The sequence below is a fragment of the Ornithorhynchus anatinus genome, chromosome X1 (assembly GCF_004115215.2).
Source record: "Ornithorhynchus anatinus isolate Pmale09 chromosome X1, mOrnAna1.pri.v4, whole genome shotgun sequence".
Classification (NCBI taxonomy): Eukaryota; Metazoa; Chordata; class Mammalia; order Monotremata; family Ornithorhynchidae; genus Ornithorhynchus; species Ornithorhynchus anatinus.
Genome location: NC_041749.1, coordinates 33,649,656 through 33,673,745, shown reverse-complemented (window position 1 = coordinate 33,673,745; position 24,090 = coordinate 33,649,656). Strand labels below are relative to the sequence as shown.

General features: G+C 53.7%; 1 protein-coding gene across 2 annotated transcripts in view; it reads left to right on the top strand.

The window, feature by feature from the left end:
- NDST1 (N-deacetylase and N-sulfotransferase 1) overlaps positions 1-24,090 on the top strand; it is a 59,631-nt gene that overhangs the window by 30,070 nt on the left and 5,471 nt on the right. For both annotated transcript variants that reach the window (XM_029050220.2, XM_029050219.2), the window contains exons 2-9: positions 5,258-6,183; positions 11,567-12,049; positions 13,148-13,235; positions 14,653-14,807; positions 16,697-16,882; positions 20,471-20,599; positions 21,349-21,531; positions 22,856-22,952. In XM_029050220.2, coding sequence (XP_028906053.1) covers positions 5,674-6,183; positions 11,567-12,049; positions 13,148-13,235; positions 14,653-14,807; positions 16,697-16,882; positions 20,471-20,599; positions 21,349-21,531; positions 22,856-22,952 — 1,831 coding nt within the window. In that variant the 5' untranslated portion in view covers positions 5,258-5,673. The remainder of the gene's footprint in view (positions 1-5,257; positions 6,184-11,566; positions 12,050-13,147; positions 13,236-14,652; positions 14,808-16,696; positions 16,883-20,470; positions 20,600-21,348; positions 21,532-22,855; positions 22,953-24,090) is intronic.

The window sequence follows — 24,090 nt, the reverse complement described above, 5'->3', positions numbered from 1 at the left end:
TTTGTTAAGCGCTTACTACGTGCCAAGCACTGTTCTAAGCACTGGAGATTCCTCACAGATGTGTGGGAAGGGAAGACTGATAGGAAAAGCTTGGTGTGGTGATGCGGCTTACAGGAAGGAGTGAGTGAGTGAGGAGTGTGTGGCCGAGTGAGGAACGGGAGGGAGAAAGGCCCCCAGCACTGGGGCTGGAAAAGCCCCAGGCCTGGCAAGTTTCCTGAACACAGTGGAAGCAAGCCTCACATGGCTCCCAGCTTGTGTACATATCTCCTTTCACACTTTCCTCCCATCTGGATGTTATTTCAGTGTCTTATCTCTCCCACTAGAATATAAACTCCTGGAAGGCAGGGCCGGTGTCTAATTTTTCTATTGTACTCTACCGAAACGCTTAGTATAGTGCTCTGCATAGAGTAGGTGTTTTGGTAAATACTCTTGATTGATTCCTTGTATTATTTTGAGACTGTGTTTAGAACTGGAAATAGTTTGGGGGGAGAAGGGTGTCCAGTGGCTGCGTGACTGTCTCCCCACAGACTATTTCCAACTCCTTTGGCTGAGTAGCGGCATTTATTGAGCTCCCGCAGAATGCTGTACTGAGTGCCTGGTTAACTGAGTGATTAACTGAGAGACTACAGTTACTCGAATGAGTTTGTAGACATGATCTCAGCCCTTAAAGAGTTTCCATTTTACCATCTCAACACTTAAATACTCACAGTTACCCCAGTCACACTCTTGTTACCTACCTGTATTATTTAACCACTTATATATTCATCTTTCCATTCTCTTTTCTCCCCTATTAGATTGTTAGTTTCTTGATGGCAGGGATCCTGGCTTTTACCTCTGTTGTCCACTCCGATTAGCGCGATGCGCTGCGCATGAGAGGGACTCAATAAGTTCTGTTGATTAGTGGGAAACGGGATGGTACTAACTACCCTTGAGCAGGAAATATGTCTGCCAGTTCTTTTATATTGCACTCTCCCAAATGCGTAGCACAGTGCTCTCTGCATGCAGTAAGCGCTCAATAAATACCACTGATTGATTCCAGCAGCTGGTGGCCTGGGGTTGCTTTGGGGTTGACTGCCCCCGCTTATAACCCCCTCTCTCCATTTAGCAGAGTCTGGCAGCCTTTCTACTCTGTCCTTTTCCTCTGTCTGCCTTCCCTCCAAGAGTCTCTCGTGGTCATGAAGGTGGTGGTAGGGATGGTCAGGTTTTTTGATGGGGCTGGGGGTGGCTGGCTTAAAACACCAATGCAGCAGTTCTGGTTTCCATAGCATTTCCCGAAACTGCGATGTTGCTATGGTGTCTCCATGGACACGAGAGCATCTCATTCATTATCGCTAGCACCTTGGCAGAGAGAGACAGGCTTGGGGGTGGGAGACAGCAGCAGGGTCCTGGCTTGCTGCTTCGGGCAAGTAGAGGCCATGGCAGGAAGTTGGATCGACCCATCTTCGTCTGCTGTTCTTTGAAGAGGAGGAATGCTGATCTGAGAGGGTCTGGACATGACCTATAAATTAGCAGATGCACCAGAAAAACCAGAGCCCAAGAGTCGAGAGCAGAGGGAAGGACTGGAGCAGGGGAATTATGGAGTGAAGGGCTCAGGATGGGCTGAGAATTGTCCCTCTCACAGGTGGTATTGGAGCAGATTCACCGCCCTCCCCGTTTGCAGATGGCACCCTGTTTGGATTTATGAGCTCCCAATGGATCCCAAGAAACAGTGATTGCCCTGTGGCCTGAGGGAGCCCAGAGATCCAAAGGGAAAGCCTGCCATGGTCCAGGGTGCTGCAGGATTAGAAGCGTGGAGTTTCCAGTCTGTTGTATAGCCTGTCACACAATACTTGTGTGTGTGTGTGTGTGTGTGTGTGTGTGTGAGAGAGAGAGATCCTGCCTGCCAGCTCTCTACTGAGGGAGTGAGGATTGATTTTGCCTTTCTTAGGTGGGCAAGGTGTTGTTTACAAAGCCAATTTGTTTCCTCTGCCTCTTTCTAGGAGTTAGGGAGTGTCACGGCGGTGTTACAACACTGCTGAAATGGACGGGCTCTCTCTCGTCCTCCTCTCCTTTCACTTCTCTGTCAATTCTCACCCAGTCTCCCTCCCGGGAAGCTAAAGCTGGGCTCAGGCATCCCTTCATCCACCTTCCAGCGTCCCTCCCCTGCCTTGTCCCTGGAGACAGGTCCTGCCTCTCCTTCTGGTACTGCCATCACTTGGATGGGGCTGATGGGATTAGTAAGAGTTTCCGTTAATCCGTGCGCCTTCTTGCCCAGGGAGAGAAAAATTGATCCGATTTGCAGTTCAAGGATTTTTATTGAGACACTCAATTCATAGTATTAATAGTATAAAAACAAGCCAGCGCCCATCCCCCGCCCACAAGGAGCTCATACTCTAACAGGAAAGAGAGATAAAAGTATTTACCAACAGAGGAATCAGAATAGATAACTGAATGGATGATTGAAAAGACACTTATTCATCATTCACGTAACAACCTCTTCCTCCTACCAGACTTCTGTTTCCTGTGCTGGGGAATGAGCTCGCAAGAGGATTTACTGGGAGTCAATATCTGGCTCTTAGCGAACACATTTCCCCATCCTAGAGCAGCCCAGCCACACCTCAAGGACGGATCCTGTGGGTTGTGGACTTGGGGAGAAAAAGATGGCGGCACCTCCCTGACCCTCCATCTGTCCTTGTGTGACTGCGTGTGTGGCATGGCAGACATCCAGTGGGCCAGGCGAGCTGGGGGCTTCGTGGCCCTGCTGCAAAGGCTTTGGGTGACTCAGCAGTGCGTATTTATAGTTCAGCTCCACCTGCTAAGGTGTGAAACGAGAGGCAGTAGGCGATTCGGTCCTGAGCAGCTAAGCCCCATCGGGGAAGCAACCGGTGACCTAGTTCCGGGCCCCTTTCGGAAACCTCCAGGCAGGTTGTGCAGCACCCTCTCTGGTCCGAGAAGCTGACCCTCTGACCCTTCTGGTCAGAGAAGCAGCGTGGCTCAGTGGAAAGAGCATGGGCTTTGGAGTCAGGGCTCATGAGTTCGAATCCCAGCTCTGCCACTTGTCGGCTGTGTGACTGTGGGCAAGTCACTTAACTTCTCTGTGCCTCAGTTCCCTCATCTGTAAAATGGGGATTAAGACTGTGAGCCCCACGTGGGACAACCTGATTCCCCTAGGTCTACCCCAGCGCTTAGAACAGTGCTCGGCACATAGTAAGCGCTTAACAAATACCAACATTATTATTATGGTCCGAGCAGCCCTAAGTTTTCCTGTGCCCATCCGGAGCCAGGGATGGGGGAGAGGAGAGCTGAAAAGTTTTCCATCCCTCCTCCTCCAGCCAGAGTTCCCGATGAGTTCAGCAACCGGTTCCTGCCCTACGGTAGGGCGGAGAGGTGGCCCCGCCCAGAGCTGACCCCTTTCGGCACACCTGAGCGGGTGTTGTGCCTGGCTTTGGCAGTCACAGGGCCGGCCCAGAGCTGCCATATCAGAAGAACTATGTAAACAGGCCCCGTCATTTAACCGGTCCTCCCGGCTCTTGGCTCTTGGAATCTGTCCTCTGCTAGGAGTGGGAGAGAAGTGTTTACAGTCGGAACTGGCATCGATCGGGGAAGCCCTGGGAAGGTGGCAGGTGGGTAGGCCCGGGATCGTTTGAGGTTGAGAGAGCAGGACCTTCTCAAAGAAAGGAGGGGATAGGTAAGTGATGGAGCCCGACTGAAGATCTGAAGTTTGGAGTGTGGGCCCTCTCCCTAGGATGGAAAGAGACTCCAGGTGAAGTGGGTAGCCTGCTCCTACTCTCCTGACTCCTGGGTCAATTGGGCAAGGGGGTTGGAGGCCTTCTTACCAAGGTGGCACGGAGCCGGGTGAGAAGAGCAGTTGACTGGGGTGAAACTCGCTGGTTCTGAAAATCGCCCCTCCTTTCCAGCCCCCATTTCATGTTTCCACTCTCAGGGAGATGTGGTGAAGGATTCATACTTTCCCTTGTCGGCTCGTGGCTCTGGCATTACCGGGGAAGCCCCGGCCTGGTTTCTGTGCCTTCTGCTCCTGAGTAGGAGGCCACTGGGGTCCAGGGCAGAGAGGGGAAAGGAAGAGGTGGAGGGGGAGGACAGAGGCAGGTGGGAGGGTTGGTGACTGGGAGACCGAGGGAGAAAGGGAGACTCACTGTTACCGCCACCATTTTAATAATAATAATGATGATGGTATTTGTTAAACGCTTACTATGTGCCAAACACTGTTTTAAGCGCTGGAGTAGATACAAGGTAATCAGGTTGTCCCACGTGGTGCTCACAGTCTTAATCCCCATTTTACAGATGAGATAACTGAGGCACAGTGAAGTGACTTCCCCAAAGTCACACAGCGGCCAAGTGGCGGAGCCGGGATTAGAACCCACGACCTCTGACTCAAGCCCGGGCTTTTACCGCTAAGCCACACTGCTTCTCTAAGCAGCTTCTTCTTCTCATTTTGTCTGAAGCGGTTGCAGAAGCAAGGCAGTCCTTAGCAGAGAATGTTAGGGAGGAAGAACAGAGCATTTCCATTTTCTATTCTGACTTGGCTCATCTTGGGGTTCCTGGTGCCGTCAGCAGCACGTCACTCTCTGGCTGCACCAGAACCTCCTGTGAATCGCTCTAGAATGAGTCGGTGATAAGATAGTAGTAGCTAAGGAGGAGGAGGCTGGGGAATGATTGAAGTAGCGTGGCCTAGCGGAGAGAGCCCGGGCCTGGGAATCAGAAGGTCCTGGGTTCTAATCCCAGCTCCACCATTTGTCTGCTGAGTGACCTTGGGCAAGTCACTTCACTTCCTCTGTGCCTCAGTTACTGCATCTGTAAAATGAGAGTTAAGGCTGTGAGCCCCGTGTGGGACAGGGATTGCATCCAACCCAATTCACTTGTAACCACCCCAGCACTTGGTACAGTTCCTGGCACAAAGTAAGCACTTAACAAATACCACTATTATTATTATTATTATTAGTAGTAGTAGTAGTAATAATAATGATTGGGGTCCCTCCTACAGGGTCCTCTGCCTTTTGGGCGCCAGGCCAGAACCCTGAAAGCTGTGTCTCTCCCACCTAGTCAGGGTGCCTGGTCACTTTACATCAGAGGGCTGAGGTGCTATTCTGTCAGTTGCCACACTGGCTAGAGGCCTGTGGTCAGCAAGGGGACAGGACAGCACCGCCGCCCCCATCCCCGAACCCCTTTCTGCTTCGGTTGGGGCCTGGGTGGGGTGACCTTTCTGGCCTCAAGCTCTCCTTTTTAACCTGCCTTTCTCCCATTGTCCCGTCCGTCACAGCATTGGCCTCACCGCCCTCCGCCGGCCCGGCCAGAAGCCATGCGGGTCCCTCCGGGCGGAGGTGCACCCCCGGGCCCCCACCCCACGCGCCCGAAGAGGCCCTGACCCCTCCTGCGTGCCGCTGATTCTGCTCTGGGACGGGACCGGGAGCGCAATTGCCATGGTGACATAAGAAGAACGGGGAGGAAGGAGGAAGAGCCAAGCAGCACGAAGCAAGCAGCACGCCCCCCCGGCGGGGAGGACCAGACTCCTCTTCTTTCTCATGCACCGATGGCGTCACTTCCGATGATGGTGACCCATTAATCGTTTTAATTTATTTGACGATTTTTTGCTTCCCCGTGGAGAGACGCGGGGTGGGGGCTGGCGGAGGGGGGCACCTGGTGACAGCGGCGGCCGAGCGGCACCCCGGTCTCAGGATGGGCGTCCCCACGCGGCTGCGCAGGGTCTGCCGGCAGGTGTCCCCCCAGGCCGTGCTGCTGCTGCTCTTCGCCTTTTGCCTCCTGAGCGTCTTCGCCTCCGCCTACTACCTGTACGGCTGGAGGAGGGGGCTGGAGCCCTCGGGCGACGTCCCCGGGCCCGACTGCGACGAGCCCAAGGTCGCTCCCTCCCGGCTGCTCCCTCTCAAGACCCTCAAGGTGGTGGACTCGTCCCGCACGGACCCCCTCGTGCTGGTGTTCGTCGAGAGCCTCTACTCCCAGCTGGGCCAGGAGATCGTGGCCATCCTGGAGTCCAGCCGCTTCAAGTACCGGACCGAGATCGCCCCCGGAAAGGGGGACATGCCCACCCTGACCGACAAAGACCGGGGCCGTTTTGCGCTCATCATCTACGAGAACATCCTCAAGTACGTCAACCTGGATGCCTGGAACCGCGAGCTGCTGGACAAATACTGCGTGGAGTACGGCGTGGGCATCATTGGCTTCTTCAAGGTAACCCGGCTGGCTGGTCGGCCCTACTTACGTACAGCCCGTGGAGAGGGATGGTTCCTCCCTACCAGAGTGGAGAGGGGATTGCGGGTAGGGAGAGGTGACGTGGAGATCCCTGGGTTGGGAGAGGCTCCCCCTGACCCCTCACCAACACTCCCCCAGCACTCCCAAATCCCCTTGGCTCTGCCTTGGTCTTGAGTGTCAAAGGAGGGTAAGCACCGAGCAGACCCACGGACCTTGGGCCGAGAAGGGACTGAGCTGAAGGAGTTGTCCTTGCTGTGGTGAAGTCCCCCAGATCTCCCTGGGCACCGGGGGCTTTGACCCCCAGATGGTGAAGAGCGGCGGAGTCCTACCGCTGGTCCGATCCCACAGGGAGGAGGTTCGGCGAAAGCGAGCCCAGGGGGAGTATGCTCAAAGCTTTAGGTTAAGCCAGTCACCAGCCAAAAGTTATACTGTCGGCTGTGGGCCGCGGAACTGGTGGCTTGCCAAGACTTGCCCTGCTCTCTCCCCTCTCTTCACATTTCTCAGGATGTGCGGGGGTTGTTGACTCTCTTAGAGGTCAGAGGAAGTGGTTGGAGAAGAGGCTCCTTCCCTGGCAGGGCCAGGATTGACCCTGCAGGGGTAGGGGAAAAAGGATAGTGGGGATTTGCCCAAGATGGAGAGCTTGGGCAGAATCGGAAACTCTTGTTTCCCAAAGACCCCAAATTTGTCTTGTGCCACGGGCCCCAAGAGGTGCTTTCAGATGGAACCGGTTGGGGCGGACGGCAGAAGTCGAGTGGTTTATTTCTGCTTAAATATTGAATTCAGTTTGAGCTCACTGGGCTTGTCTGACTCTGCTGTTCCGGGCTATTCTGGGCCCTTTTTTCCTCGGGTTAGTGTTGTATGATGTTAATCAGAGGCCAACCTGTGAAATGATCTGAACCCAGATTAGAATATCACAGAGAAACAGCTGAGGGAAAGGATGTTGGGCAAGAGAACCACAGAACTGAATAGCAAACCATGCATTAAAACGCCAACACAAGCAACTTCGGACCGTCAGCTGCTCACAGCGGGGATGGAAACAGCTCTTCGCTGTCACCTCCAGCCCCTTGGGGGATCCTAAACTCAACCCTGCCCTGTCCAGCCCTGCAGGACCCCGGGGCTTGACCCAATGATTTGGATGATGAGGGAGCAAGGCAAAGATGAGGACAGGAAGTCCTGCTCAGGCAGGATAAACAGGGCGCTCCACGAGGGAGCACCCTTGTGCCAGGACCCGGTGAGCCTTCAATCCTGTACAGCCCCAAATTCTTGGAACTTTCCTTCGCAAGCCTCACTCCTGGAAAGTGAACCTCTGATCAACCTGAAGCCCCTGATGAGCCCAGTGGGACCCAAAATATCCTATTAATAATAATGATAGCAACAACAATAATGGAATTATTAAAACGATATTATTAATAATAATAGTATTATCTACTCAGAGCTGGAGCAGATACAAAATAACTAGTGAGGCCCCATTCCTGTCCCACATAGGCCACAGTATCTAAAGTCGAGGGAGATCGGGAATTTAATCCTCATTTTACAGTTGAGGAAACTGAGGCCCAGAGACGTTAAGTGATATGTCCAAGGTCCGGTAGTCAACCAGAGGTGAGACGCCAAGTCCCCTGATTCCCAAGGCAATGCTCTATCCACTAAGTCATGCCGTTGTCCTGGGACTTTCACTCGTGTCCAATCTGTTTATGCCTGTGTGGCATTGGAGGAAGTTCGAAAAGGGCCCCGGTGACCTGGCCCAAGTCCAGCCCCACCTTTCCATGGGCCACCTGACCCGGCCACTGCCCAAAGCCAAATGATCAACAGAGGGTCTGTCTCCTCTCCTTCCTTTGCTCCCCCATTTTTCCCAACAATCATGGATCCCAGAGCCTGCTTATCTTTGCATGTCCTTCCCTCCAGCCCCGAGGAATGCTTGGCAGCTACCCCCTTCCCACCCCCGCTCCCAGATTGCCCTAGAGGGGCTGTGGTAGGAGCATGTCAGTGCCCTTCTCCTCCTTCCCATCCCCTTCGCCCCAGTTGGTTTGCTTCCAGATGTGCAGGAACCACAGCTGGATTTCCTTCCCTCTCCAGATCCCCTCCAGCACGTGTGTGTGTGTTTGGGGGGGCAGGGGAGGAGAGGGTGGCATTTTTTCAGTTTTGTTCTTGGGATCATACAGCCAGCACAGATTTTTATGCTGGAAAACACTAAAGCCAGAACCGCGCCCCCGAAACGAATGGACCCCCCATTTCATAGTCATAAAAGAGCAGCATGGCCTAGTGGAAAGAGCACAGGCCCGGGCGTGAGAGGACTTGGGTTCTAATCCCGGCTCTGCCACTTGTCTGCTGTGTGACCTTGTCACTTCCCTTCTCTGAGCCTCTGTTTCCTCATCTGTAAAATGGGGTGATTCAATCCCTGTTCTCTCTCCTATTTAGACTGTGAGCTCCATAATAATAAGAATGTTGGTATTTGTTAAGTGCTTACTATGTGCAGAGCACTGTTCTAAGCACTGGGGTAGATACAGGGTAATCAGGTTGTCCCACGTGAGTCCATGTGGGTAGGGACTGCATCCAAGGAATGCCTTTTATCTGTCCCATTGCTCAGGACAGTGTTTGACACATAGTAAGTGCTTAACAAATATTACAATTATTATTACTGTATTTCCTCTTTAGATATAAGTCACTTTGGGCAGGGAATGTGTCTACCAGCTATGTAATATTGTAGTCTCCCAAGTCAGTTAGTAAAGTGCTCTGTACACAGTAAGCACTCAGTAAATACAACTGATTGATTGATTTCTCAAAGTGCCAGGGAGTGTTCTGCACCAGGGCAGAGAGGAACGCCCAAGGTGGTCCCTGGGATTTGTTCAGGAGAAGGCAGAGACGACCAGGACACGGGGCTAGAATGGCAGGTGGCTTTGGGTTCTGTGTGGCTCTAGGATGAAGGATAAGCCCACTTCCTATGCACCCTGCACCCAAGTGGTCAGCTGCAGGCTCTCAGTGGGCTCACCATCCCGCTTTCAGCCAGATGCAATCACCGGTCAATGGAAATACCTCAGCTCCAGGAGTTGCTTATCTGCTCAAATTTAAATGAACTGGATGCAGTCCCTGCTTCCTGGAAGCTCACTTGCTTTGCACGTGTCCAAGACGGCATCATTTGCATTGGACTTGTCGAAGAAACACTTCGGGTGATTTAGTACAGCTTTAAAAAACAACTCCAGTGTCTAGAATTCCCTCCATTTTCTCAGGGCAGAGGCGGTGAACTTCAGAGGCCTGGAGAAGTCAGGGCCTTGGATCATGTTTTCACTCTGGCATCTCTCCAACCGGATTTCTCCCAACCCTGCTTATTATGTTCTTTCAGGCTCTTGATTCCCCAGTCCACACTCAGTTGCCTGATTGAACCAACTCTGATTTTCACTGGTTAAAATTGTCGCGTCCACCACCCTGCTCGGTTAGTTTCTGGTCTCCCGAGGGCTGATCCCACTTCTTTCCTGCTCTGCTGCTGGCAGTCACTCAGTCATTTGTATTTATTGAGCGTTTACTGTGTGCAGAGCACTGTACTAAATGCTTGGGAGAGTACAATATAACATTAAACGGACACAGTCCCCGCCCACAATGAGCTTACATTCTAGAGGGGGAGAAGACATTAATATAAGTAAACAAATTACAGATATGGTACATAAGTGCTCTGGAGCTGGGGCAGGGGATGAATAAAGGGAGCAAGTCAGGGTGATACAGAAGAGAGTGGGAGAAGAGGAAAGGAGGACTTATTCAGGGAAGATTTCTTGGAGGAGATGTGCCTTCAATAACGCTTTGAAGGAGGCTTTAGGGTTGTGTAACTGTCCCTTGCCCTTGATGTACGGACTGGCCGAGCACTCCCTTTCCGGCCACAGACCAGGCTTCACGGTGTCTGTGGCCGGGCCAGAGACAAGGACAGCCATCGGTGATATTTGTTTAGTGCTTACTGTGTGCCAGGCACTGTACTAAACGCTGGGGTAGATACAAGCTAATCGGATTGGACACAGTCCTAGTCCCACGTGAGGCTCACAGTCTCGATGAGGTAGCCGAGGCAACAGAGGAGTTAAATCGACTTGTCCTAGGTCGAGCACAACAGACAAGTGGTGGAGCCGGGATTAGAACCCATGACCTGACTCCCAGGCCCAGGCCCTATCCACTACGTCACGGGTCGGAGCCGAGAGACCTCCAGTGCCCCGCTCCAAGGGAGCGGCGGCTTGGGGTTCAGCCTGGCGACCTCCTCTCAGCTTTTTCGCTTGCCCTCCCAGCTTTTTCGCTTGCCCTCCAGACCCCGGACTGTGCGTTTAGCAGCGCTTTTCCAGGCGGGACAGAAGATAAACAGTCGGGCTGGTCTCTCCCCCGATGGCTCGCAGCTCTCGGGCACCCCCGAGGGTGGCTTGGACCCAAGCCTTTGAAATGGGATCCCCTCTTCGCATGCTCCTTCCAGGCGCCTGGACCCTGGAGCTGGAGAAGGGCCCTTGGGGTGGATGACAGCTGTTGCCGGGCTCTGACTCGTGTGGTCAGAAGTGCCTGCGTGGGGTCTTTGCGGGCCGCTTTGGGGGTCTGGGTGGGTGGGCGGAAGAGGAAGGGGAAGAGTCCAGAAGGTCACGGCTCAGGAGGAGGAAGGTCTGAGGGCTTTGCGCCTAGTGTCTGCTGCTGCTGGAGTCCCAGAGGATACAAGCTGAAGGATGCACATCTTAGTACACTCCTGCGTCTGCTGTTTTCTCCCTCCAGCCTCTTCCCTTCTAAGGAAGGAACTCCCATCCCTCGACTGTAAGCTCACCGTGGGCAGGGAACGTGTCTGCTATATAGTTATATTTTATTCTATTAATTGCTTAGTACAGTACCCTGCATAAAGCAAGCACTCAGTAAATACAATTGGCAGACTGACTCTAAAACCCAGGACGGCTACTATGGTCGGGGTGGATTCCCCCTCTAGAGAGACCTCTGCCTAGACTTGCCCTAGGGAAGCAGTATGGCCTAGTGGATAGAGCCTAGGCCTGGGAGGCAGAGGACCCAGGGTTTTTTATGGTGTTGTTATGCACTTACTATGTGCCAAGCACTGTTCCAACCTCTGAGGTAGATACAAGGTAATCAGGTTGGACACAGTCCATGTCTCACATGGGGCTCACAGTCTTAATCCCTATTTTACTGACGCGGGAACTGAGTCACAGAGAAGTTAAATGACTTGCCCTACGTCCACAGCAGACAAGTGACAGAGCCGGAATTAGAACCCAGGCCCTTCTACCTCCCAGCCTCGTGCTCTGTCCGTTTGGCCACACTGTTTCTTTAGGGCACGTTGACCCAGGCGAGGCGGGCTGACGGGTCAACGTCCCCTCGGCCCCTTACTCTGTGTCCCTCTCTGCCGCAGGCCAATGAGAACAGCTTGCTGAGCGCACAGCTCAAGGGCTTCCCCCTCTTCCTCCACTCGAACCTGGGGCTGAAGGACTGCAGCATCAACCCCAAATCCCCGCTGCTCTACATCACCCGCCCAAGCGAGGTGGAGAAGGGCCTTCTCCCCGGGGAGGACTGGACCGTGTTCCAGTCCAACCACTCGACCTACGAGCCCGTCCTGCTGGCCAAGACCAAGTCAGCAGAGCTGATCCCGCACCTGAGCGTGGACGCGGCTCTGCACACCACCGTGGTGCAGGACCTGGGGCTGCACGACGGCATCCAGCGGGTGCTCTTCGGCAACAACCTCAACTTCTGGCTGCACAAGCTGGTCTTCGTGGACGCCGTCTCCTTCCTCACGGGCAAGCGGCTCTCGCTGCCCCTCGACCGTTACATCCTGGTGGACATCGACGACATCTTCGTGGGCAAGGAAGGCACCCGGATGAAGGTGGAGGACGTGAAGGTATGGCGCTGCTTGTTGGGTTTCCTCCAGAGATGGAGGTACCGTCTTCCGACCCAGCCTGGCTTCTCCTGTTTTACTAATAGCCGTGGCCCTGATATTTATTAAAGTCTTGTTGTGTGGTGCGAAGCACTGTAGTTAAGTGCTGGGTAAAGAAGTACCTCTTCCTTCCCGGGTCGTAGCTCACTCCATCTTCAAAGCCCTCCATGCAACCCAACTCCTCCAGGAAGTCTTCCCTGACTTGTGAACACCACCCCAAGTCACAGACAATCTCGTGACCGACCACCCTCGGCCCGCTGGTATTTAACCCCCTCCACACTTCTATATCGATATAGAGATTTCCCCAATTTCCCCTGTGATGTGTTTATTTTAATGTCTGCCTTCCCCTTAGTTGTGTACCCTTTAAATACTTTGATATTCACCCAGCCTCATGGTACTCACATAAATAAAATATCATCAAACTCCAAGACTTCCTCTATCCCCAATCCACTTGAATATTTGTCTCCCCCTTGTTGACTGTCAGCTTCTTGTTGTATTCTTTCAAGCAGTTAATTCAGTGCTCTGTACACAGTAAGCCCTCAATAAATACCAATGATCGATGACTGGTGGTAAGGTATTTATTGAGCACTGCCTGGTGCAGTGCACTGTGCTAGGCGCTTGGGAAAGTACAACAAAAACATGAGACAAGACCCTGGCCTGCAAGGAGCCAACGCTCTAGTAGAGGAGACGGAGAGGAAAACGTTTACAGATGGGGTCATCAGAATAAATGGGACAATCAATCGGATGTGTGCCTCAGTGCCTAGGGAGGGCATAAATTAATACGTAGGTGGAAGGGTGGCTGACGGAGTGTATCTATCAAGCCATACTATGTTCACGACTTATTCGTTGATTTATTTCATCATCCCACCAACCTGTTTTGCTCTTACCTATCTTGTCCTTGGTCTTCCTTGCTACCGTGATTTGTAAATCATTCCTCAGTTGGACTGTGAGCTCCTTGAGGCAGGAGGTGTGTCTACTGTTGGGTGAATTCTCCCAAGTGCTCAGTACAGCCCTCCGCTAAGTTTCATCATTTGATTGTTGGATTTCCCTTCTGTGCCGCAGGCCCTGTTTGACACCCAGAAAGAACTGCGCCCCCACATCCCCAATTTCACTTTCAATCTGGGGTACTCAGGGAAATTCTTCCACACAGGTAAGCAAGGCCCACCTTAGCTCTTTGCCTTCTTCTGTCCACGATAGGGAGTTTGGATCTCACAGGCTGCTCTCAGCCAAACGTGGCACTAGGTCCCCTGGGGGGGATCTGCCTTTTCTAATTTGGTGTCTTCATGTGTGTGTGTGGGGGGAAGGTGGGGAGGCAGGGCAGGGGGTGCATATCTCACCCCACTAAGCTCCCCAAAGTTTCTGAATCTCCGAACTTGAGGGCAGAAGCCCTGTCACTGAGGGGAGGGAGGAAGGGTGGGGAGCAGGTGGGCTGTGACGACTGTGGATCCAGAGACAGCTGCCTGGGGTGGGATCCAAGCCCTGAGGGCTGGGGTTCTGCCCGCTTGCCCAAGTGGCAGATTTAGGGTCTGTGAGCCCCAGCCGGTGTCCGACCCTCAGGGCTACGACCCCGAGGCAAGACCAGCCTTCGGTCTGCTGGCAGATGCCAGGCACGCCTCTCTGGTGGCTCCTTGGTCCACTCGGCCAGGCTAGTGGGAATGGCAAAGACAAGACTCATGTATACTGCTTTCGCCACTCTTGGGGGTAAGGCACGAGGGCCGTGGAGTTGTTACCTTGCCTGTGGGACCCTTAGATTCGTGTGAGGGGGACAGAGACTCTAGGATCCCAGGTCCAGATACCTGCAATGAGATTAGGCTCGGGGAGGCAGCAGAAGGAAGAGGTGCCTGCCTCTCCCTGAGCTTGTGGCTGGCCATTTCCAAAGTGGGGATGTTGCCCCTTATTGAGAACCAAACGTATTTACTGCTGCAGGGCCTTCTGGGCTGCTTCTCTTAAAGGTTTAGCTCTTCCTTCTTGCCCTGGGGCTGCCAGGCTGAGCCAGATGGAAAAGAAGCCACCTGAGCTATAGCCCTTTAGCTGGGAGGAGGGGTAGCAGGAGAGGGGGAGAAAGTCAATTGGCCTGCTTAATAGGGAAGCCCCCGGGGCATGTGACTGTCTCCTTGATTTATGGTGTTGGCTCACAATTAGGAGCTTGGCAGGGATGGGCTTTTGGAAGATAAGGTGGTTGAGTCTGGGTGACTATAGGGAAGGAGACTGTGGTCCAGCCAATGGGATGGACGCCCTGGGGCAGGAAGGTTGTGGCAGGGAGATCTGTGAAACACCGCGACCCAATTTCTGAGCCAGAAGCAGAGTCAATCCTGTAGGAGATAGGCCCCGGAACGGGGAGGGGTGACCCAGGGCTGCCGGGCTCTGGAGACGGGGAGAGAGCGAGACAAAGACACTTACTTTGGGAGGCTTAGGCCAGAAATAACCTTCCTGGGAGATCTCTGAACATCCCTCACAGCTTCTAGGGTGTGTATGTGTGTGTGCACGTGCCTGTCCCCGCAAGCCCCCGCCACCCCCTGCCCAGGCCTCTCCCTGAGCCAGGACCAACGTGCACGTGTGGCCGTCAGGTACGGACGCCGAGGACGAGGGCGACGACCTGCTGCTGTCCTACGTGAAGGAGTTCTGGTGGTTCCCCCACATGTGGAGCCATATGCAGCCCCACCTCTTCCACAATCAGTCTGTGCTGGCGGAGCAGATGACCCTCAACAAGAAATTCGCTGTCGTGAGTAAGACGTGGGAGCGGGCAAGGGGCGGCCTGGGCTGCCAGAGGGTGGAGGTTGCCGCCCCCCAGAGACTCCCGGGATCCTTGCCTTTCTCGCTGAGCTGCAGACCTCCGGGGCTGGTGGCCCAGGACCAGAGGGAAAAGAGGACAGGAGGAGGAGGAAGCTGTGAGGTTGCTTTTTGCTCTCTCTTGCTCTGGGGCCCCCTCCCCCATCCATCTCACCGCGCATCCATCGTAAACCTCCCCTTAGGGATGAGCTTCCCATCAGCCCGCCCTCTCTTCCCGTCTTAAGTTACCAATTTAAAGCAATCCCCTGGGTGCACATTATCACTGAAAGGCTGGGCCCTGCAGCAAGCCTCCAATTTCCAGCTCCCTTGGGCGGCCATTTAAGATGAGTATCAACAAGACTCTGTATCTCTGTGTTGTCTCTTCTCCTAAGGAGAAGAGACAAAGGAGACTTAGAACTCCAGGGACCTACAAAGCAAGGAGCCCGGCTCCGGCAGAGGAGGAGGGGGGAGGGCCGATGATCAGTATGGGGGTAAGGGGCAATGAGTCTTCGCTCATGAGAGCTTTGGCTGAGATTGCCACATTCCCCTAGTGTTCAGGGAAGGGGGATGGAAGGGAGGCAGCAGTGCATAAAATGGGACTTCCAGTTCCCTCAGAAAGCAGGTGCTTTCTGTGTAGGAAGGAGCGGAGAAGCTCTTTACCCTGACCTCGGTTCCCGAGTCAAGTATCGGTTGAGTGCCTGCAATCAAACGGGTGGGGGGACCCTGTGCAGATCTCGGCATCACGAGAGTGTATAGAGAAGGGGGCGGAGTGGTACGGCGATGGATGTTAATTGGAAAAAGCTTCCTGGAAGAGGTGGGCCTTGCTTGGAGATGGCAAAGGACAGGGGAGGGAGGTGGTCCTGGGCCTTGGGGACAGCTGCGCCGCAGCTCGGAGAGGCGAGGGGGAGGCCTGGCGGCGGGGGTGGCAGAGAGGCCGGCTTGGATGAAGGGGACAGGCAGAGAGGCAAGTGGGAAGAGAGAGCGGAAGGTACCAGCTGGTGGGAAGAGCCCCGTAAGCCACGTTCTGCTTCCACCAGGAAGAGAGCTGGGGACCGGGTGCTAGCCGAGTGGCAGTCGGACTTTGGTTGAGATGGGGGGAAAGCAGCATGGACGACGGGGCGACAGTGACCAGGCCCTGAGAAAGAGAATTGGAAATATCCTGCTTCTGGCTGAGGTCCGACTTCGGTCCAGGGAAAGCCGACACTAACCTACTCCGAGCCTTTTTCAGTGTCTGGGAAAGTTCATGCCTGGATCCTTCTCCTTGGGGAAGAAAACACTTTCAGGATCTCCTCCTTTTGATTGAGAAGCTCATTGGACTTGGTCCCAGACCGGAAACTGAGGCCCGGCAAGGAGAGGCAACAAAGTTGAGGGTGGTCCAGGGAAAGGAACTGAAACGCCTTAACTTCCATCCCTCACTGCCTTCTCTTGGTGACTCTCGACGTAGAGGGCAATCCCGTTTCCCAGCTCTGTTTTAATAGTGCCATCTTCCACAAACTCTTTTTTCTTCCGAGAACCAGTAGCGGTCAAGGTTGGGTCACCTTCCTTTCTGGGTGCACGAGGAGGACAGGGTGGTTTTGGGCGTGCCAGGCTACACTGTTGTCTCTTCCTCCTTTGCCCTCGGCTCACGGAATCAATGGGAGCTTCTCTTGAGGGAGGGAGAAGTAGTGAGTTGGAGGAGGAAGGATAAGGAGCAGGGAGTGCCTGGGATCGGGTTACACTTCAAGCATCCAAGGCCTCCTGAAGGCTGAGTCCGGCCGGTTGAAAAGCTCTCGTGGACCATCTGGGGCTTTTTGCTGTACTTCCCGCGCTCACTTCCTCTGTGTTGCTCGCTCTTCCCGCCAGGAACACGGTATCCCCACGGACATGGGCTATGCCGTAGCCCCTCACCACTCTGGGGTCTACCCTGTCCACGTGCAGCTGTACGAGGCCTGGAAGCAAGTGTGGTCCATCCGCGTGACCAGCACAGAGGAGTACCCTCACCTGAAGCCCGCCCGCTACCGCCGCGGCTTCATCCACAACAGGATCATGGTAGGTGAGGCCGGGGTCCGCCTTCTCCCTCCCTCTGGGCATCCCTGCCGCCCTTGCCCTTTAGGAGGCCCAGCCTGGGCGGGGAGTTGCGGGGTTGGCGTGGTGGCTAAAGGCTAATCCCGGAGGAATTATCTGTCAATGAATGGAATTTTTGAGTGCTTCCTGTGTGTGCAGAGTGCTGTGCTAAGCACTCGGGAGAGTACGATGCAGTGGAGTTGATGGAGATAGTAGAGAAGCATTATGGTGTAATGGATAGAGCACTGACCTGGGAGTCAGAAGGTCATGGGTTCTAGTTCTGATTCTGCTGCTGTCTGCTGTGTGACTTTGGGCAAGTCGCATAATAATAAAAATCATTATGGTATTTGTGATGTGCTTACTATGTACCAGGCACTGTACTAAGCGCTGGGGTGGTTACAAGCAAATTGGGCTGGACACAGTTTCTGTCCCGCAGGGGGCTCACAGGCTGACTCCCCATTTTACAGATGAAGTAACTGAGGCACAGAGAAGTGAAATGACTTACCCAAGGCCACAGAGTAGACAAGTGGCAAAGCCAGGATTAGAACCCATGACCTCCTGACTCCCAGGCCCGTGCTCTGTCCACTACACCTTTACCTCATGTGAAAAATGGGGATAGTGACTGGGAGCCCCATGTGGAACAGGGACTGGATCCAAACCAATTTGCTTGTATTCACCCCAGCACTTGCCTGGCATAGAGTAAGTGCTTAACAGATATCACAATTGTAATTACTATTATTACAATCCCTGCCCTCAAGGGCCTTACAGTCTAGCAGGCGAGCAGCCACAGGCTGTGGTAGCTCTGCCTCCGGTGACCCCCTATTCATGAGGTGGACTGAGTTGGTGGCCAGGACTCTCAAAACTGCCATAATAGGAGCCAAGGATGGCATGGGGCATCAGAGATCCCCACCCCTCTCACCCCAGAGCTGCCTACTAGGAGAAAAAGCAGCTATTTATCAAGGGTCCCTCTGGGGCTGTGATCCGCGTGCCTGGAGAATTTCAGACAAGGAATTAGACTTTATCTTGGCTGTCAGGGAGCTTGGGGAAAATTAACATAGACGAATCTCAATCAAAAGTATTTACTGAGTGCTTACTGTGTGCAGAGCAACATTCTAAACGCTTGGGAAAGTACTAATACAACAGAGTTGTTGGATGCCATCTCTGCCACGAGGGGTTTATAGTCCACAGGACTACATTTATAGACAAAGACAATTTCAATGCTTTAATAATAATAATAATAATAATAATTATGGTATTAAGCGTTTACTATGTTCCAAGCACTGCTCTACGTGCTGGGGTAGATAGAAGGCAAGGAGGTTGACCCACGTGGGGCTCACAGTTTTAATCCCCATTTTACAAATGAGGTGACTGAGGCCCAGAGAAGTTAAGTGACTTGCCCAAGGTCACACAGCAGACAAGTGGCATAGCCAGGATTAGAACCCACAACCTCTGACTTCCAAGCCTGGGCTCTTGCCACTAAGCCACGTTGCTTCTCTTTATATTATAAAGCCACGCTTTCTAATTTAACCACAAGGGTAGATGAGGAGGCTACCCACCATTATGGAGTTTGCAGGTTTTTGAGGATTTTCGATCTAAGGGCCTCTGATCAATCAGTCGATCAGTGGTATAAATTGAATGCTTACTGTGTTCAGAGCATTGTTCTAAGTGCTTGGAAGAGTACAGTGCAACTGAGTTGGTAGACACGTTCCCTGTCCACAGCGAGCTTCCAGTCTAAAGAGGTTGATGGTGTGATTAACTGTAATAGAACGTTCATGCAGATTCAAACAGGCATTGCTTTGTATATATGAAAATGTGCTTAAACCATAGTCTACCCTGTAACTGGCCCTAGGTCAGAAGGATATAGCTACGTCTCTGCTCCGGACAGTCGATTTTGGATGTTTGCTTGTGGATGCTGTAGAATGAGAATTTTCAACCTTTGCTAGACACTATTCCCAAATGCTTCCAAGGTTGCACCCATCTTGTACCCCCTCTTCGGATCCTGGCCTTCCACCCCACAACACTCACCCATCCATCCATCCTCTGGGGGAATGGAGAACGGCAGCAGCGGTGAGAATCTGGGCACCGAGCAGGACATTCGGTCCCCTGCTTCTGCTGCTGGGTTCCCGCTTTCCATTGCCTGCCATATTGGCTGTTTGCTGGCCATGAAAGGCTCTGGAGAACCTCGGGATACAACCAACACAACAGAAGATAGACAACCCGCATCTCCATTCTCCCCATGCAAGAATATATAACAGTACTACCAGCTGTGAGGCTTTACCCAGTTGGCAATCTCAGGGCACCACTGTGGGGACTCTGTGGCCCTCAGAAGGACCCCTAATGGGTACCTTAATCCTTCTCCTCTTCAAATCTCCTTCCCTGGCTTTCCCCCCGCTCCCCCGCCCTGCCTTTTATCTCTGCAACGCTACCTGTCCAGACTAAGAAGAGCCTGAAAGGGCCAGGGAGGAGAGGACAGGTGAAGGGCAAAGGTGGGCATAGAGAAAGGTGAATTGTGACCTTCAAATCCCCAGGCTCAGGGCCTTCTGGAATCTAAAGCTGTACCTGGCGGGCAGGGTCTCTCCTGGATGCACCTTGACCCTGCCCAGCCCCTGGTCGACCTCACATTGGTTTCCATAATTAATTTTTTCCTTTTGCCCAACTCAGAGGGCTCTGAGAGCTTCTGCTGATTTTTTTCTCTGGTGGCCAGATGTGGGCAGTGGGTGGCTGACCTTGGGGCTCTGAGAGCTGACCCTCTGGCGGGGCAGGGGTGGTGGTCCAAATTTCACTGGGAGATGGGTGAATGTGCCAGCTGGCTCCTGCCAGGTGGTGGGAAGAAGGTAAACCACCTTCCTTCTTCCTCTCCCTTCCAGAGTCCTTTCTCTGTTGCAAACATGAGATGTCAGGGCAGTGGTGTCAGGGTGTTAGTGGTGTCTGGGCAGAGATGATGCAGGGCACCATGGTACTGATGGCATCGGGGGGTGTGACGTCAGGGAGTTGTGGCATTAAATGGCTCGGCCCAGGATTGTGTGGCATCAAGGTGGTGTGGTTGGGATGGTATGGTGTCGGTGATGTCAGGCCAGTGCTTTCAGAGAGGGGCTGCTCACGATAGGGTCACCAAGCCTCCCACCTCCCAGGACCTTAGCGCAGGGCAGCTGCCAACCAAGCCAGGAGGTGTCCCGCCATCGGGGCGCTCCTCCCTCTCCCCCATTATTATCGCCCCCTTTCTTTTCAGGAATTCATGGAGGCTGTTTCCCACCCTCCCTGGAAGGTTGGTACGGAGAGCCCTAGGTGCCAAAATGCTTCCAGGACAGCAGGTAAATGGGAGCTTGTGTCACTGTGATCCAAGGTCTCAGACTCCTCGCTCTAGCTGTCAGTGGTACTAAAGGCCCCAGAGCCCTTCCTCTTTGAGCAGCACGAGTCCCGGCGCAGGGACCTGAGGCCAAGCGGAGTGGCCTTTCTGGACCTGGACACCGCCTGCTGACCAGCCACCGGTTTCTCTTCGGCCTCCCGACGGCGTGGCCCAGGCCACGAGATGCCACTTGGCCCCTTCTCTTTCTCTTCTCCACCCCTCACCAGGTTCTCCCGCGGCAGACCTGTGGCCTCTTCACACACACCATCTTCTACAACGAGTACCCCGGTGGCTCGAGCGAACTGGATAAGATCATCAATGGCGGGGAGCTCTTTCTCACCGTGCTGCTGAACCCCGTGAGTCCCCTCCTCCCAAGCCCCGACCACCGTGCCCACCTTGCGAGTCCCCCCTGCCTTCTCCAGGAGTCTGCCAGAGAGATGGGGGGTAGGAGGTGAATGTTGGGAACTGTTGGGTTCACACTTCTGCACTGAGGAGGTTGGGCTCTGCAGGACCCTTCCCCCCAGTTTGACATATTGACCTCCCAGAGGAAACAGATAGTTGTATTGTTAATAATAATAACAACAATAATAATAATGATCGTGGCATTTGTTAAATGTGTACTATGTGCCGAGCACTGTACTAAGCATTGGGGAATACACAAGATAATCAGGTCGGACACGGTCCCTGTACCATGTGGGGCTCATACTCCAATCCATCAGTGGGATTTACTGGGTGCTTAGCATGTTCAGAGCACAGTACTTATCAGTTGGTAGAGTACAGTTCAGTAAAGTTGAGGGAGTGGGAGGACAGGAATTAAATCCCCATTTTTCAGGTGAGGAAGCTGAGCAATAGAGAAGTCGAATGACTTGCCCACGATGACACAGCAGGCAAGTGGCTGAGCTGGGACGAGAATCCCGTTCCCCTAACTCCTAGGCCCGTGCTCGTTCCACTAGGCCACACTGGCAGTTTGCCTCTGGCGCGATTTGGACTGGCCTTGGGGTCATCCCACTGTAGCCTGGGGGCGGTGCCCGGGGACGCAGAGGGGCACAGTTGATCCGCCACCCATCATTCAGGCACTCTCTCTCCTCCCCGGCTCCCGGACCAGATCAGCATCTTCATGACTCACCTCTCCAACTATGGCAACGACCGGCTGGGCCTGTACACCTTCAAGCACCTGGTCCGCTTCCTCAATACCTGGACCAATCTGAAGCTGCAGACCCTGCCGCCTGTCCAGCTGGCACAGAAATACTTCCAGATCTTCTCCGAGGAGAAGGACCCTCTGTGGCAGGTAAAGGGCAGAGGAGTGTTCCCGGGCACGATGGGCTGGCGCTGGGGCCGGGGGTCTGATGAGAACTCCCAGAGACAGTTGGCCCTGGGTGAGGTTGGACGCTTCACCTGGGCAGTGTGGAATTGGTGGGGGAACACCTTGCTCCCTCACTAGGAGGTCCAGCACTGCATTATGAGTGCTCCCTGGGGAATTTGCCACTGGAGAAGTTGTTCAGGGCTAGGGTGCTGGGGGTTGGTCTCGTTCCAGTGAGGGTGGATGAATTCATGGGCGAGAGGTCTGTAAATGATTAGCTAGAGGGCAAATTAGGAATGGGGAGGGGGAAAGCAAGGGGTGGTAAGGGGGATGTTCTGTTCTAGACCATCAGGATGGACGTCCAATTAGTCGTGTAGTTTTTGAGCACCTATTCTGCAGAGCACCACACTAAGCATTTGGGACAGCACAATCGAGTAAGTAGATGTGAATCCTTCCCCTCAAGGAGCTTTCAGTCTAACAGGGAAGGTAGCCATCGTACGTCCCTTCCAGTGCCCTGTTGCCACTCTAGGAGGCTGAGTCCTGGATTGGGTGAGCCGTTGGCTGATCAGGATGGTCTCACTTATATGCCGATGTTCTCAGCACTTGCGGTGGACACTCAACTCTCTCCACACCGGCCCCTTTGCCCATAACCTCCCTCCCGCCTGGAACTACCTCCCTTTTCATATCCAACTAACCATCACTCTCCCCACCTTCAAAGCCCTCCCAAAATCACATCTCCAAGAGGCCTGCCTCAACGTACCCTCATTTCCCCTACTCCCTCTCACTTCTGCATCACCTATGCGCTTGGATCTCCACCCCTTAAGCACTTGATAGTCGTTCCACCCTCAGCCCCCAGTGTTTACGGATACGTCTGTAGCTTATTTTAATGTCTGTCTTCCCCAGCCACTAAACTCTGAGCCTCTTGTGGGCTGAGAATGTGTCTGCCATCCCAGTTGTATTGAACTCTCAAAGTGCTTAGTACGGTACTCTGCACCCAGTGAGCACTCAATAAACACTATAAATTGATGAATTTCTTGCTGACTCCCTCCCCACCCGTGTCACTCATAGTGTCTAGAGAAAGCTGAACATTCCCGGGAACTCCATAAGGAGCTCTCTGCTGACCCAAGTCCAGCTGTCCATGAGTGGTATTTATTGAGCATCTTCTGATTGCTAGGCGCTCTGCTCAGCTCTTGGGAGAGTACAACAGGAACAAGATGCATATTTCTTCCCTATCCACAAGGAACTTGTAATTTAATGAGGGAGTCAGTCAAAAGTTATTTACCGAGAATACGTACTCTTCTCCTTGTTTCAGGACCCCTGTGAGGACAAGCGGCACAAGGACATCTGGTCCAAAGAGAAGACCTGCGATCGATTCCCCAAGCTACTTATCATCGGGCCCCAGAAAACAGGTAGCCACCCTGTGCTGTTACCCTGCAGTCCCTGGGTCAGGTGACTTCCCCCACATGCGGCTCTGAAGCCCAGCTCCCCAGAGGGAGCAGAAAAGTCGGCAGTTCCTTGTTTTACCCCCATAGAGGACACAGGTTCTCTGGGCACATGCCCCTCGTATTCCTGAATAGTACAGAGTTGGAGTCTGAGTCTTTTTTGCTTCCAGAGCTGGTGTGGTTAAGAGCTGGGACTCTGGGGTCCTGCTCTGTGGTCAGGATGGCTTTGTTTGGCCTTGATGGTGCCCTTTACCAACTGTGCTGGACTAGGGTGGCCAGCGATGGCACCCCAAAAAACAGGACCCCCTTGGTGCGTATGATGTCACAAATGATACGCTGGCACGCAGTGTAATGAAGTGATGTCACGTGGCCGCTGTTTCTCCAGGAGTCCGTCCAATTCGGCCTGAATCGACCCACACCTAGAGCATTTCTCTGGAGTTCCCTGAACCCCCCGCCTGCCCTCCCTCAGGTGCTCCAGAACTATTGCTTTCTCCTCCAAGCTCCCCGTGAACCCTGGCACCACGCCCAAGCCGTGGAACTAGGCTGTAGGAGATGGAACTAGGCTGTAGGAGACGAGACGGAGGCTGGGACCTGAAAATGAGATGAACAGACCTAAGGGCATCTGGTTCCGTGTCTGTGCTCACAGGGGGCAGACCAGCAGTAAACTGGCCTGACTGGTACGATACTAGGCTTCTGGGCATGACCCCAAGCCTCTGCCCTAAGACCCAGCGTGGGGAACCACAGCTCTTGAATGTTGACTGTGATGGGGCAAAGCTATCTTCTGGGTATGGACACACCTGTAGCTAACTCACCCCTTTAGCTGGCCGGCTTTGGCTCCATGCCTCAGAGCCTGGTGGAGGCCCTAGGAGTGAGCCACTCCTCCCCTTGCCCAGAGTAGAAGGGGTAGGGCCCCAGAGATGGGAGGGAGGGGAACAACTCTTCATGAACAATTTTGCCGGTGTCCATTGGCATACCCAAAGTAGTTGGAGATCCCCAGCTGTTCTACTTCTCGGATCCGGATTCCTCCCGCGGCCCAGGTTCCTCCCAGTGCTCAGAGATCTCCCGGAGCCCTGGAACTAGAAGGGAGCCCCCTTCAGCAGCAGGT